Raw genomic sequence first — 15,109 nt, 5'->3', positions numbered from 1 at the left:
AACAAAGTAGGAAGGTTAACCTTGGCCTTTGAAAATTGAAATGTCTCGCACCCTTTTCTCTAATTTTTTTCATTTCTTGTGCAAGTTCAAGTTCCAAATTTTTAACCCCAAGTAAATTCTCTCGATTCACCCAGCCATGAACCTCTCTCCAACCCTTTACCAGGCAAATGACGTGACCTTCCCCCAACAACTCCCCGCAAAGCCCGTTCAGGCCTGGTCCCCAAAGTTGAGATCCCTGCGTGCGATCCTGGTTGGACTCCACATTTCCCACTAGGAACACTGCCACTCTCAGGGTCAACACTAGCAACCTGAAACGCCCATGAGTGGATTGGGGAATTTCAGATGCAGAATTTTTCACTCTTTCCGCTGTATCCTCCTATTCCTCCTGTTCGAGAAATCCAAAACACAGTACTCCGTACTGTGTAGATGGACACCAAAGTCTGGCATCGAAGTCTCAGCCGCACTGAGAAATTGTCCCTGACCACTAGTCTCTACTAGTCCTCATTTTGCGATTTCATCAAACAGCGTAGTGGGTCCGTCAAGGAGGGAATCGGAAAACGACCGGAAAACTTCGGGAAAGGCTTAGACTTGACATCGATGCCCAGGTGGGTTTTAGACTAAGTGCGCCTCTTTGCCTGAAGAATACACTTTTTGCCTTAACAGGCGATTAACTCTACTGTTTGATCGGATTCCCCCGCCACCATCAAAAAAGAAAGTTTGGTCCAGTCCCCTCTCTCCGAGAAATAAGATGTCACTGTGGAGATGGTAGAAACTGCGGTGTGCGCTGTAAGAGAAACGTCCCCTCTTCTGCCAAAACCACTGTTGCTCAAAAATTACTTAAACCGGAAGTGTTGGAAAACCTATAAAAGGATCAAGCCTCCCCTTGGCTATCTTGTAAAGTCAAAAGACGCGCTTGCAGAAAGTGGGGGGGGGGGGGGGGATTACTTTCTTGGCCTATGTCACCAGACATACTAAACACTGCCGGAAATATCCCAAGGGCCTTGAAGGAGGGGCTGTAGTCTTATCCTCCAAGTCTGAGTATGCATAATCCGCTGTTGACAGAGAATGACCCAAAGAAAAAGACAACGCGCCAGAGGCGCCCGATTCACCACAGCGTATGTGCACCCCTCGCTGTGTGCCTCGACCGTCGAATGGGGTATACTGCAGGGTCTCTAATCCCTTGCAACGGACTCATAAATTTAGAAAAAAAAGTGGTTTTTTTGGAAATAAACAATCTCATAGAGGAATCCTGTCTAATCTACAATGTACGTATGATTTTCTTTTAAGTTGGGTCTGTTGCCTTTGAAAAGAAACCGAAAAGAAGAGCGGTGATAACAGAGTTACCAGCTTTGGTGAGCTCCAATCAATCAACGCGCAAGTCTTCTCCCAACCGAGATCCATGAATCCTCCTGTGTTGCACAAATCAGTCGCTGTGTCCGCTGATTGGATCACAGCTCTTGCCCACATAACCTTTTTCTTTTTTGGGCTCTATCGGTTCTCCTTCACGTGAAGACTGAGGGAATTTCGGTATCTCGCATACTTGACAGCTATTTTGCGCTTTAGTATATGCACCAACACAGACTAGATCACGGCCCTCGAGATTGGTAAGATGCGCTTCACGCGATCTTCTCCACCTCTGCTATGTGATGCACAAAGTAGACATCACACTACAATGTACATATCAGATTGTAATCGGTGCCTCCTGTGCAGTAATCCGTATAATGCATCCTTTACGCTTTACACCTCCGGTGGGGTCACCTCAGAGTTCATTTCCTGCATGGGCTACCACAATCTAAGGATCTCTGAACCTCAATTTGGATCTATGGTCCTTGCAGCGAGAGGGATTCCTGAATCTGTGCCGTATCTGCCACTGCGCTAAGAGAGAAACCGAGGGCTTGAGGGATGAAACCGTTTATGGATCTATAGAATAAAGATAGTTTGTTATTACGGAGTATAAAATAAGAAATCAGAAATCAGAAATCAAAGATCAAGATCCTCAACCCCCGAAAGTGGATGGTAGACCCTGGAAATCCCCCCTCCCACAAAGAGATCCGAACCTTGGAACCAAAGGGCTCAACCCATGGAAAAGGCCCAAAAAGGGGCGTTACACAATGTCCCCCCTTATCAGGGCCTGTGTCTCTTTTGATCTTGCGTACGGAGTACGGAGTACGTCAACCAAAATGAAATCTCCTCCATTCCGCGGTTCGTAGTTCAGTTTTGTGATGGGAATTCAGGGGGAGGCTGTGTAGTTTGAAGCTTTGTACATATTCCAGTCCCGATTAGGTTCTTGACATCTAAAATTTATGTTACTATTTGCTCCGTTCATTGTCCGCAGAGAATCAGTGTGCGTACCCGGGTGGCTTATAGTTTGAGTGGTCAGGACATAGTTACATGCATATTCGTAATGCTATTATGTAAGACTCTTGGAGCCTTGATTTCGATATTAGAGTACTATACAACATCCATGTACAGATTGTAATCTCGACACATTAAAAGCACATACACTCCACGTAATGCTAAGATGGATATTCCCCACAAGCACCACCTCTTTCAGAGCTTACGCGGCCACTTCCTGCGCCAAGACCCTTCCATGGCAAGCTTAGGCATTTGGCGCTCTTGGCAGGGAGTATGGGGGGGGGGGAGTGCTCAATGGGGAACCGTTAGGAAATTTAAAATCTGCCCCTCCTTTTTGATTATTTTGTACTTCCTCGGGACCCTGTGATGACGAGTCTTCTGGTTTCTATTTTTTGTGTGGCAAAATGTGGGAAAGGGGTGGTTGGATTCCCCCCCCCTGTATGGTCATTCTCGTGGTTAAAAAAAAGGGTTGGCTAAAGCAGTAAGTCTTTTAAGATCATTGTATACATACTTATGGTTGGATACGTGGCGTTGACGTTGACATGGTACCCCAGAAAGACCCGGTTGATTTTCAAGGTTAACGATCTCGATGATTGACAGGATTGTCGGCCTTAGAAGCGATCCCTGCCTGATTGCCCCTGTCACCATGCTTGGCCTTGATGATTTGATGTATGAAGTACTCCGTGCGATTTTATACAAACGATCGACTCTACACGTTTTTGGTATCTAGAGGCTGATTGGAAAATGAGGACCAAGGCCCTTCAGTGATCGTACCTAGGTAGAAAAAGACAACCTACATCACAAGGAACTCATCACAAAGCGCAATAACCATGAATCGAATTTTTGAATTGATATCGAAATTCCTCCAACTTTCAGAAATGGGATACAGTTACACATAAGACGCCAAACATCCCCCGAGTTTGAAGAAAAGATTAACCAGAAGATAAGAGAACACCGGCTAGCAAAATAACACACCCCATAGAACTTGTATCTAATAATGCATGCAGAGAAAGCAGACCATCCAAAACATCATCCTTAGATTATGATGGATAGCTCGGGCCGGTCCACGTCACCCTCCATGTCCGGGTAGTAAGGAATCATCGCATCGGCTCCCTGGACGTATGCATCGTTATACAGTCTCCAGTAAGGCATGCGGACCTTCCGAGCAGGGTGGAATAAGCCAGCCCAAACGTAGTTCATAACGATGCCAGTGCCGACAGCCATCCGGATGGCTTCAATCGCCTCGATGACGCGATCGATGACGTGGGGACTCGTCTCGAAGATGTTGGGGAAAAGAAGGTTGAGCAGATGGACCATAGCGTCCTCACATCCAAGACCGATGACACCGAGTGCGACGTGCTTAACCGCGCTGGCAGCGGTCTGTCGGTGGACTTGGTCACGGTCGACAAGTGCATCCTCTAGCAGCGGTGTGACAGCGTAGACATAGTCCTTGCCCATCTCGCCAATGTACTCGAATAAGAAGGACAAGGCCTTGAGCACACCGTTTTGCACGTTGAGATCGGGCACCCGGTACTCGTTCATCAGCGCCGGGAGCACAGTGAATGGAGCACAGGTTTCCGCCACGATACCAATGGCGACGGCTGTGCAAACACGCGACTGACGCTCTTGTACTCGCAAGTTGCCGAGAAGAGCGGCTAGGACATCCTGAGGACCAATAGCTTTGGCAATGAAACCGAATGTGTTGTTGGCCGCACGACGAATTCCCTTCTTGTGAGCCTTGAGCATATCCATCAGCTCAAAGCAGATACGCATCCATTCACGGGCGTTTACGGACTCGGGACCACGATCGGCAATACGACCGACGAGATCGATGGTGTTCTCCTGCACCTTTTCGTGACGGTTGCGCAGAATGGGTGTAAGACGGGGAAGAAGATCGCGGATTGGTGGCTGCATCTGGGTGATACCGACCACGGTGACGATGGCACGCAAAGCACCCAAGATCGAGCCCAAAACCTCGGGATATTCTTCACCCAGGTATTCGTAGAGCACGATACCAAGCTTGCCCATGAGCGCTTCCTCGTCACACTGCTTCATCACCAGCGCAACGCGGGAGATAAGATCGGCTGCCTGTTGCCGAACAGTGGGGGATTTGTTGTTCAGACGCCAGAGAATAGTACTGACAATTTGAGGAATATATGCCTTGCATCGTGTGCCAAGTGCGTTCACCACTGTGCCGAACCCATTAAGAATGACAAGGTCTTCGATGCTTTGTTCCTGGAAGGCGAAGAGGACACCATCAATGAGGCGTTCTTCCAGCCTCTCGGAAATATCAGCGGCTCCAAGTGATGCGATCAACTTTTCGACCGTTTCCACAGTCATCTTGCGATATGGCTCGCTTTCGTCCTTCAGATTATTGACGATGCGTTCGAGAATCTCGCCAACACCCACTTTCTGGCCCAGGTCCACTGTGGTATCGACTACCTGGCGGTAATTTCGTCGATCGAGCGCCATTCGTCGCATCCAGAAGCCCTTGAAGAAATCTGCCAAGACGTGCTCCTTCAAGTAGCTGGCAGTCACACCTGGAGTGCTTGCACATTGAGAAACCACCTTCAACACGACCTTCTTCATTTCCTCATCTGGTGAGGCGAATTCTCGAATCAGGATCTCCATGATTTGAGTGGTGTAGTAGTTGGCATATTCTTCGTCCATCAAAGGAATAATATAGCCGACAGCCTTGAGGAACGCAGAGAGACCCTTTCCACGCTGCTTGCGGGCACCGGTCCAGAGAGGGCTCAAGATGTCATCAAAACTTTCGATACCATATGGGTTCGCAGCCTCCGCCAAAGAGGCCAGGGATAGAGCAGTGACTGTACGAACCTTAGCTTGTTCATCACTGAGGTTGCCTGAAACGCAGCCAACTAACTCCTTGAGATGAGGAAGAATGGCGCAACCCATGAGAATAGGGATATGCTGAACAATCTTAACACCAGTGTGTCGGGCCTGCCATGACTTCTTACTGCGGCAGACAGCGCGGAGGAAAGGGAGGAGGGCGGGAATACCGAGGGCAGAGGCCACAACGGCAAAAGCGCGTGCTGTCGTGTTTCGCACGTATTCATCAGCGTGGTCAATATCAGGACGCATCGTACTGATCATTGTAGCAAGACCGGCGGCCTTGGCAAGGTTAGAGATGATCTCTCGGCCTTCAACACGAGCATAGTAGTCTTGATCAATGAGCAGTGGTTCGATGACGACCAAAATCTTATGAACGTAGGGACGGACCAGATCATCCAGTTTGTAGAGGATTCGGTCGATGACCTTCACTAGCAAATGGCGCTCCTGATCTTCCAGAGTCCTTTCCATGAGCAAAGGGAGAATCTGATTGAAAAGAGCCCCGGGACCAAAGTCGCGTGCATTGTCGGTGATTTGACGCAGAGCAGTCTTGCGCATGGGCGGGGTGCCGTTCTTAATCTTGAGCAGTAATCTCATAATCTTTCGCTCCTTCATTTCTTCCACGGTCATGCTGGTTTCATCCCCACCCTCCATTAGTTTACCGAAATAGGCCATGTCCTCCGCCTTGAAGAATTGAAGTTCACCCACACCGGGAATATCAGTTGGAAGGTCCTTTCCTACAGACTGAACACTTTCTGGCTCTTGCATCATAAACCCTCCGACACCACCAGCGCTAGACATAGGTGCTGGCGTGGCCATAAGCCTGCGGGCCTGGGTTCGGATGGGTTCATAGCCTGGAGGAGGGTCTAGGACCTTATAGCCATCGGCTTCACCGGGAAGCATGATATCGAGCTCTTCATCGGACCAGCCAACAACTTGACCGGGCAGATCCCCGAAGCCAACTGCAGGTGTGGCGGCACCTGCTTGGGATGGATGCATAGGAGTAGCGAGTCCTTGGTTGCCGACGGGAGTGGCAGCTGTGAGAGATGGGGCTAGATCCCATCTCGATCGGCCGGTTTTGGGGGCTTCTGCTGGAGCAGGTGCCTCATCGAAACGCGATCTCTTGCCTAGCTCGGCAGCAGGCTCTCCCCATCGGTTCTTTCGCTTTTTGTCGGTAGTCGCCGTAACGGTCGAGCCTACCTCGGTGTTTTCTTTGTCGTGTTCCACCATCTTCAGCGTAGCCTGGTGCTCTGTAACGTCTTCACCTTTCTCGCGTTTCTCTGCGATCAGCTTTTGAACGCGCTCTTCTTCCCTGTCCAACTCGCGGATGGCCATGACTTCCCGGTAGGTTTGACTTTCTCCTTCAACGTTCGCATTGGCAGCGAAGGGATCGGCGCGCGTCGGGGTCAAGGCGCCACGGTTGAATCGGCGTTTTTGATAGTCTGTCTCGCGGTCTGCAATTCGCGCTGCCTTCTCACGACCTAGCAAAATGTCCTCCTCCTCAACCCCAGTTCCTCGCGCCATCTCATCAATCTGGCTTCTGGTGGCAGTGTATTGACCAACCAGTCTGTGTCCGCCATCCGCTTCTTCCATTTCTTCGTCGCCATCAACAGCGATCGAAGTGTCGTAGCCCGAGAACTTCGCTGCTCCATCCCGTTCGTATAAAAAGGTGTCGAAGGATTCTGTCAGGGAGGCTTTGGTCGAGGTATCAGTGCGCTGAGAAGATTGGTCAAACGTCTTAGAGCCCTTTTTACTAGCAGCAGCAGCATTGCGCTCAGCTTGGAGCCGTCGAACGGCCTCGATATCGGCTACAGTGGGGATCAGCATATGGCCAGATGGGAGAGCTTGCGAAAACCGACCGTCAGACATGGTGACAAAATGTAAAAGTCGCGAGGATATGAGTGAGCCTGTATTACCGCAGAAGGGAACACCGCAGCTACATCCGGATTGAAAACCGCTGGAACGGTCACAACAATGGTGATTGAGGATGCTGTGTTGCTAGCCGCCTCGTGATGAAAAGGTCGTGATTAGGCTGCACGTGATTAGAGAGACCTTAGCTTCTTGGGTGGCCTGGTGTCTGGTCACGTGAAATGTGACATAAGCGTGATAATGCCTGGCGAGCCTAGGCCAAGTTTGGGGCGGTCAACAACATTGGCGGGCTTAAGGAACACGGCAAATATTGACGGTAGGGGGTGGGGATAATGAATATAACAACAGCTTAAAGAGACCAAGGTGAGAGTCGATTGATCTTGCTCAAAGAAAACCTCGGCTCCCAAAGCATCTTACATCATTATAGGACCAATTCCTTGTGAGCTAACACTGTTAATCTTTGGTTAGAATCCATTGATTTTTCGCTATTTCTACCTAGAACTGCCATTCTTGGCTCTTTGATCTGTATTGCCTTGTGTATGGTCAACTCTCATACTGTGTTTTAAGGCTCGTTAATGTAGGCATTGCTGCCTGATTGGTACTTAAAATTGTGGCGCTGCGACGGCGCTTATAGTCTATCAATGTCCCACAACCGGTGTATCAGGGATATTGCAGGCCTGCATGAACTTCAATGTTCCTGTAGTTGAGTTTCATTATCTAATTAAGGCCAAAGGCTCTTAATATGACTGGGAATAATAATAAGAAACTCTCTGATAGCCAATAAGATATCAAGGCTAAAGTAGGAGCATCAGATAAGCGCCTGTAGAATTTCAAAATTTCGAAGGATGTACGTGATCAATAGGTCTTCTAAGGCTGACGATACTGAGCTACTGTTCTTAACACAGTCTACAGAGTTTTACTCCTACCCCAATCTATCCATGGATACTAAGGTTGTCCAACATTGAAAGCGACAGGTTGCTGCCGGCCAGTAAATTACAACGGTGCTAGTGTCACCTATAAAGCCCTGTCGTTACATCCGTCTCATTCTAACAAACATAGATAAATCAAACATTCATTCCCCATCTCTTTAGCAACCTCTCAAGATAGGTGGTGACAACAAAGAAGCTAATTTTAGCTTACTGTTAGCCTAGTAAGCAGACTTGGATACTTCCTAGGTGTGTAGATAACTGAGATGTGGATGGCAGCATCAATGTAGATGGAATTTATAATTGGTCCCCCCCCCAAAGGTTCATTGAACTAAAATCCACTACGCTAAGTTGAATTTGGTTTACCCCGGAAGCTTTGCTATCTGTGCAGCATATCTCAAACTCCGAGCACATCCTTGGTTATATATAGCCCTGCAAGCGGTTCTAGTTAATAAGAAATGTCTCCCTGCTGGTTGGGATTGTCCTTGCTCTTATACCCCAGTTCAGTTCCACGGCCCTAGAACTCAATCTGCTGGAGCAAATTTCAGAAACAGTCTGCATTCGTATATCCAAAATCCCCCGGCCACCATGAGACTCTTCTTAGCGCTATTATTGCTACTCGGAGCAGCAAATGTGGAAGGACACTTGGGTCTTCCTCATCCCCTGGCTCTCGCTTCCACATTCTCCCAGATCTACCATCAACTTGACAGCATCAACCTTGGGAATTGCTCTCTTGCAAATGTATCCCTCGCATTGAACGCGACAAATACACCGCTTCCAGTGCCATCCACGGGGTTGACTCTCAAATACGTTGCATTAGGCCGAGGAACACAGAACTACACCTGCCCATCGAATGGTTCCACGAATTTAGTCACTACCATCACGCCCAAAGCCACGGGGGCTGCCGCTACACTCTTTGACGCCTCTTGCATTGCATCATCCTCTCTACCTCTACTCCACGAAGTCCCCGCAATCATCAGCGCCACTCCACTTGGATCTCTCACATTTATGGCAGCCCTCGTGGCCCAAGGCACGAGAAGCACCAACCTCATTATTGGTGAACATTACTTCAACGCTGGCGGAGATCCGGTTTTCGACATGTCACTGAGTGGCTCCCGTTCATGGGTTGCTACGAGCAAATTAGCATCTGCTCCAGCGCCAAAGTCAACATCGGGATCCTCCGGCGATGTTCCGTGGCTTAAGCTAGGATACAAGAAAGGGAACGGCATTCGGGTGTGTTTAGGCTTATCCAAACCCCCCGGATCTGGAGCATGCATATCTAACCGAATCGTTCTGTATAGGAAGTTTACCGAGTTGTGACATCTCAAGGCAACCCGCCATTGACATGCTCTGGTCAAAAAGCAACGATCCAAGTTGATTATGCCGCCGAGTATTGGTTTTTTGGGTGAAAGAAGCGTGCTACATTTTTGTTTGAAGCTATACAGTGGACTTTTGGGGAGTTTTTTAATAAGCGATATATACGACTGCGAGAATATGCCTTTGCTGATATATGCATTTAAAACTACGGGGAACACACAATTCACGAATTCTTGGGAGACTTATAGAAGAAACTCGGATGGCGCCGAAGTACCGAGTAGGCATTACGCATCGTGAAATTTCTAGTAAATCGGACGTCTGAAGTTGAAAATACACATTTTGAATAGGAAGATCCTCATGAAATCTCCAAAGGTGACACCAGTCTTGTCTCTTCTATTGGTTGTTTGTCAGTTTACTTGGAATGATAAGTCCTAGCCTCCCCACCTCCTCAACTAGCCGCCCTTCATCCTTCCACATGAAACAGAGCCTTATCCTCCGATGTAAATCTCCCCCTTAAGTCCCTCCTGGAACTATAGATATCTGACTGCCACCTAGCATCAACATTTGCATCTCTAGAGCCTCTCGGTAAATCTAAGCGGTCAATGTGGCTAGGAGTTAACTCCCATTATAGTAATCCCCCACGACTAGATTCGTCTTCAGATCAGGAGTGAATAACACACCAATACGACGGAGATGTATTTTGACTACCGATACCAGAATACAATGCCTTAATCGTCCTTCTAGAACTAGGATAGGGGTAAAATAGCCAGGCAAGCATTTATCTTCAAGCAGGTCATTGATGAAAGTTGACGTTAGTTACGAAGGCGTACCTCGACATCCCGGACTAATAAGTGTGCCGAAAGATATATTGCTCACAACGGTGCTAAATCGATCTTTAGGCCATTATCAATCACCCGATCTCGTTCCACGAGATGATGCCGAAGACGCGGAACCGGGTTAGCAGGATATGTCAACCCCCAACTGAGGAGATCATACACATCATCAGCGACGACAAGAGTGTTGTACTTTCGACCCACTCTGATGAGTGTCTCGCGCCGCGAGTGAGACATCGTCGTCCCCATCCGTGCTATTTCCGATCTTGAAGATATTATGACAGATCTTGCTGAGAAAATTGGGGCACTTTTTGAACTTAGGGCTTCGATGGTTTAGGCCATTGTTGCTTGGGACCAACCACGTTCAACATCTGCTATTGTTCTTCCCGGATAAACTAAACAATGGCTCTTACTGCGTGGCTTGCATAATTTGATTTCTGTTTACTCTACTTACCAAATGGTTTTGGAAAGAGAAACGAGTCTCTTGATGATCGGATTGCTAGACAATGAAGACCCTTGAACGCCCGCGAAAAAAAAAACCACCTATTCCACGATTGAGACCAACAATGGGCCAACGCCGGGATGAATGCAAACTCGAAGAACGAAAGAGTGCAATTCCACCAGGCACCACGTAAATCCCGCCGCTCACATCTCAAGGGGCGGGATTGCATCCATGCAGAAAATGTCGATGTATGCGTCCTCACTCCAATGCAAGCTTTCCCCTGTTAGAACCACACTGCAGTCAAGCTCCAACCGAAGACCTAAAAGTTTATACATTGTCATCCTCGTAGACGAAGTTGATGTCGCGGATGCGACGGCGGTTGGTGGCAATGAACTCCTTATCACCGGCGGGTCGCTCATCGCGATTGTTGGCGGTAAGCATGCTCTGAAGGCTCATGCAGACACTCTCAACCGTCTGTACAGGGGACCAACCAGCGGAACCCAGGAGGTCAAGACAGATTATGCCATTGCTGTAGATGTGGGGATGCATTGGGATTGTGCGGGGTGTACCAGTGGAGGCAGGACATTGGATGAATTGGACCTCGGGGGGTTCTAAAATGATTTTGTGTCAAAAACCCCAGATTGGTCTGATAGTCGACAGGACGTGATTAAGACAAGAGAGGTGGAATGGAGCTGCCGAGAGAGATAATAGAGATAGAGGCTGCCAGCTGAGGGGATAGGGCTTACCGATAGGGTACTTGTTATTGAAGGTGAACTTCAGGCGATAAGTCTGGTCCAGGTAAAGTGGATTCTGGTCAAGGATCTTGATGTCCATCTGCCATTCCTCCAGAGTATCACATTTGGCAATGGTAATTCCCGGTGGGAGATTCTCCTGCATCTGTATTGTCACAAAGTTAGAGAAGCATTTACACTTGATGCAATATGCAATATGCATGTGTGCCATTGTATGCTCTTGAGCAAGATATGTCATCGACGGGACAAAGGCGCCAAGGCCTCGAAGAAACCGGAGGGATTGGTACCTTAATGAGCTCCTGGGGTTCAGAAATATAGAGTCAGGAAGATGAGGTTTTCAGTACTGTTGAGTTTCAGAGTCTATTTACCTTGCTCAGACGCTTTGTAGCGAACATTGTTACGATGAGTGCTGTGAGAAAAAGATTTAGATGTTTGAGCTCCGGTGGAGAAGGAGGGGCGTCTCGCCTAGGTGGGGGGGGGGGTAGAGCGGATGTATGACGTTGAGAACGGAATGCGTGGAACTTCTCAACGGGCAAGATGAGATTGAATTGAAGCAGCAAGGGATATCAAGCCAACAGAGAAGAGATACTGTCCAACAGATCATTGATGAAGGTCTTGAAGGTAAGTGGGGAGATTTTCTACTAATACACGTGATATCGACACCTGACCATATCTCAGGTCATGTCATGACAAGTCTGTAGCAGTACGACTTGGTACTATTTTGTCATGGTCGTTTCAAATGGTACAAATGCACTGAGGTGGATGATAGTTACTAGCCTAGAATGTCTTAATGAGTTCAGACTACATAGTTGTAACATAGTCTCGAGTTTAGGCAGTATCGCTTTATATCAACGAACAAGAAGATCCTGCTCATGATCCCTTGTCATCAATGGTCAATTTAGAGATTTTCTGGCGTTGTCAAGGGATAAAATTAGTTGTAAATTTTTGGCAGTCTTCTTTTGCTCCAGTGCCTCTCCAAAGTAGTGGTGCTGGCTTCCAAGCTTGGAAAATATCCAGGCAAGATTCAGGATTTAGATCCCATCCATGGCCACATCAGATTCCCTCCCTTTCTTTCCAAGACCAGTAGATTTCAGAAATCTCGATAGCTGACCATGAGTTAACCTCAAATTAGATCTCTATCAAAAGAGGTAAGACAAGTGCAAGATTTACTTCAAAATTGTATGTTCACTCTGGTTGACTAGGATGAATGGGAATCACAGAATTATATCCAAGAAACCGCCAGGCAGATGAATGAGAATTACAGGACAGAATAGACATAGGAACAGCGTATGAACAAGAGATAAGATATTAAAGAGACACAAAGAGAGATGGCGAACAGTTTACGCAGAAGAGGCCTTCTCGCGAGCTTCACGTTCAACCTTCTTGCGCTCCTCAGTCTCCTTCTGCTCACGGACCTTAGCCAGGACAACTTCACGGAAAATAGCACCGCGAGTAGCGCTAGCCAGACTCTTCTTCTTTGCGTGGCCAGGGGCTGGACTGGCATCACCGCTTGGCATTGATGGCTCCGCCGCACTGGGATTTTCGGCTGAGTCGCCCATGTCCACCGCGCTGGGAATATCCTCCCCATCCTCTTCCTCGTGCATCTTGAGTGACTCGATACGGTTGGCAAGCTTGACGATCTCGATTCCACGGCGGAGACGGGCACGCGCAATGTAGGTGCGGAGTTCAGGCAGCAAGTCACGGTCGCTCGCTGTCTCTCCAGTCAGCCAGACATGCTTGAGGGCTTCCTCAGAGGAAACTCGCTTGGTGGGGTCCGTATTGAGGAGAGAGAGAATGAAATCCTTGGCATCCTGGGACACGTCACGCCAGTACCGCTCGTGGAAGATAATGTGGCCTGTTCGGCATTCTTCGATGAGATCGGTCAAGGTCTCGGATCGGAAGGGGGAGTAGCCACACAGGAGGGTATAGGTGATGACACCGAGCGACCACATATCGACAGCCTTGCCGTGGCCCTGCTTGAGCATGACCTCGGGGGCAGCATATCCAAAGGAGCCGGCCATGCTGGTCAGTACCTCAGAAGGGCTGTGCAGCATCTTCGCAATACCGAAATCGGCCAAAACCAATTGAGAGTCGACAGCACGGGTGAGGTAGAGAAGGTTCTCGGGTTTCAAGTCTTTGAAAGTGTTAGCTATGTGTAAAGTATAAATTTGATTTAAGGAGACCGACCTCGGTGAACGATGTTGCGCTTGTGCAGATAGTTCACGGCATCAAGCACCTGGCGAATGGTCTGCGACGCATCCTTCTCGGTGAACTTGCCATACTCGCAGATCCGGTCGAACAATTCGCCACCGGTGGCTAGCTGTGTAACGATATAGAATTTGTCCTAGGTCTGTGATTAGATCTCTGCAACGATTGGATCAAATAGAAACGTGCTCACCTTAGATTCGAACCAGTCGACGAACGAGACAATGTGGGGGTGTTGGAGAGATTGCAGCATCTCAAGCTCATCGTGGACCATGCCTTCGTTGCCACGGACATTCTTCTTCAAAATTATCTTGACCGCAACCTTCTGTCCATCAGTAGCATCGGCCTCACGAACAATTCCGTATGTGCCGGCGCCCAGCGTCCGTCCGAATTTATAGAGAGCCCTATAGCCAGAGAAAAACCGGTCAGCAAATGTGGGGCAAGGGAGCTATGATGAGGAAGCTGTACTTCTTTTCGTAGCTCTCCGGCTGTCCGGACAGCTTGTTGAGCATGTTTGCGACTAGAGAAATGTGAGTTAGAAAATTGCGGGGCTCGTCAGACGAATCGCACAAAACAAATGAAGCAAAGAACCCCTGAAGGAGCCGACCGAGCGGGGAGGGCTTAGGCATGGCGGAGCAAAACCTGACACAAAATGATAGCTAGAAGTCCAAGTCCTCCTAGCCCCCATATATTCCACAGGGGGCTGATAGGGAGCGTGTGGATCAACATGACAATTCCAACGCAGTGAAGAGCCAGATTATGCACAAGGCTGAAGTGAAGCCGCACAACATTCGGACAACTCCAAATGGCGAATCATATCAAGATTGAACAGAGGACAAAAGTCCCGCAACCATGGAATATCGACTCACAACTCATGATGTGGGGATAGGGCCGCAGACGCCCAAGGTGGCAGACGCGGTGTGAGATGGGGCTCGAATGGGCACGAAACCCGTTAGGTAGCAACGACTAGAAAGAAGAAGAGGAGGGTTCAAGGATTGAGGTTTCTAAAGTCGATAACAGGGTCCAACCTAGCAAAAGAATAGGGTCAGCGATATCGAAATTATGGAAACCCAATTCGAGGGGTGACCATGCGCGGGGGTGGCTGCCCGAAGATTCCAAACAGAATTAGTGGAGTAGACATACCACACACACGCAGACCAACAAGTATCAGAGATCGCAGTTCAATCGCAGGTGAGCCTGAGATGAAATTTTTTTTAAAAAAAAGATCGAAAAAAAGGGCCGAAGAAGGGAAAGATTAGGAGTTCTAGACGCGATTAGCCTTGGCCTTGGGGCTGTAGGGTTTAGCGCCAGCACAGCCACAACGGGAATGTGACTGCCTCCAGGGCTGACTCTGTATGAATTAACCTGCAACAGAGCAATATAACAGGTTCAATGAAATAAGAAAAAAAAAGGGGGCGGGAGGGCGGGGGGAAACACCAAAATTATGATCATGTACTAAAGCAAGGTGTAGATTCCAGTATTGAAGCCCAAACTAAACTACATTGCATGCAGAACTACTTGCATGTGACTTTGGGGACATGGCACTACATTCATGTCGTA

The 15,109-nt window shown here is 48.5% G+C and overlaps 4 protein-coding genes across 4 annotated transcripts; 1 reads left to right on the top strand and 3 right to left on the bottom strand.

The window, feature by feature from the left end:
- Positions 1 to 3,390: 3,390 nt before the first annotated feature.
- On the bottom strand, positions 3,391 to 7,074 carry Pdw03_3570 (Splicing factor 3B subunit 1, putative; the record flags this gene model as incomplete). Its single annotated transcript, XM_066100530.1, has 2 exons — positions 3,391 to 7,013; positions 7,065 to 7,074. The coding sequence occupies 2 exons, from the start codon at positions 7,072 to 7,074 to the stop codon at positions 3,391 to 3,393; spliced, it is 3,633 nt and encodes a 1,210-aa protein (XP_065955930.1).
- Positions 7,075 to 8,588: 1,514 nt separating this feature from the next.
- On the top strand, positions 8,589 to 9,409 carry Pdw03_3569 (Malate dehydrogenase; the record flags this gene model as incomplete). The annotated part of the gene is made up of 2 exons (XM_014676561.1): positions 8,589 to 9,233; positions 9,302 to 9,409. The coding sequence occupies 2 exons, from the start codon at positions 8,589 to 8,591 to the stop codon at positions 9,407 to 9,409; spliced, it is 753 nt and encodes a 250-aa protein (XP_014532047.1).
- Positions 9,410 to 10,919: 1,510 nt separating this feature from the next.
- Positions 10,920 to 11,948, bottom strand: Pdw03_3568 (Ubiquitin-conjugating enzyme, E2; the record flags this gene model as incomplete). The annotated part of the gene is made up of 5 exons (XM_066100529.1): positions 10,920 to 11,203; positions 11,339 to 11,489; positions 11,632 to 11,643; positions 11,713 to 11,753; positions 11,810 to 11,948. The coding sequence occupies 5 exons, from the start codon at positions 11,946 to 11,948 to the stop codon at positions 10,920 to 10,922; spliced, it is 627 nt and encodes a 208-aa protein (XP_065955929.1).
- A 736-nt stretch (positions 11,949 to 12,684) lies between these two features.
- On the bottom strand, positions 12,685 to 14,425 carry Pdw03_3567 (Calcium/calmodulin-dependent protein kinase, putative; the record flags this gene model as incomplete). Its single annotated transcript, XM_014676564.1, has 5 exons — positions 12,685 to 13,478; positions 13,532 to 13,688; positions 13,743 to 13,953; positions 14,018 to 14,069; positions 14,419 to 14,425. The coding sequence occupies 5 exons, from the start codon at positions 14,423 to 14,425 to the stop codon at positions 12,685 to 12,687; spliced, it is 1,221 nt and encodes a 406-aa protein (XP_014532050.1).
- Positions 14,426 to 15,109: the final 684 nt, after the last annotated feature.

Source organism: Penicillium digitatum, chromosome 1 (genome assembly GCF_016767815.1).
Source record: "Penicillium digitatum chromosome 1, complete sequence".
NCBI lineage: Eukaryota > Fungi > Ascomycota > Eurotiomycetes > Eurotiales > Aspergillaceae > Penicillium > Penicillium digitatum.
This window is presented reverse-complemented; position numbering and strand designations above follow the sequence as displayed.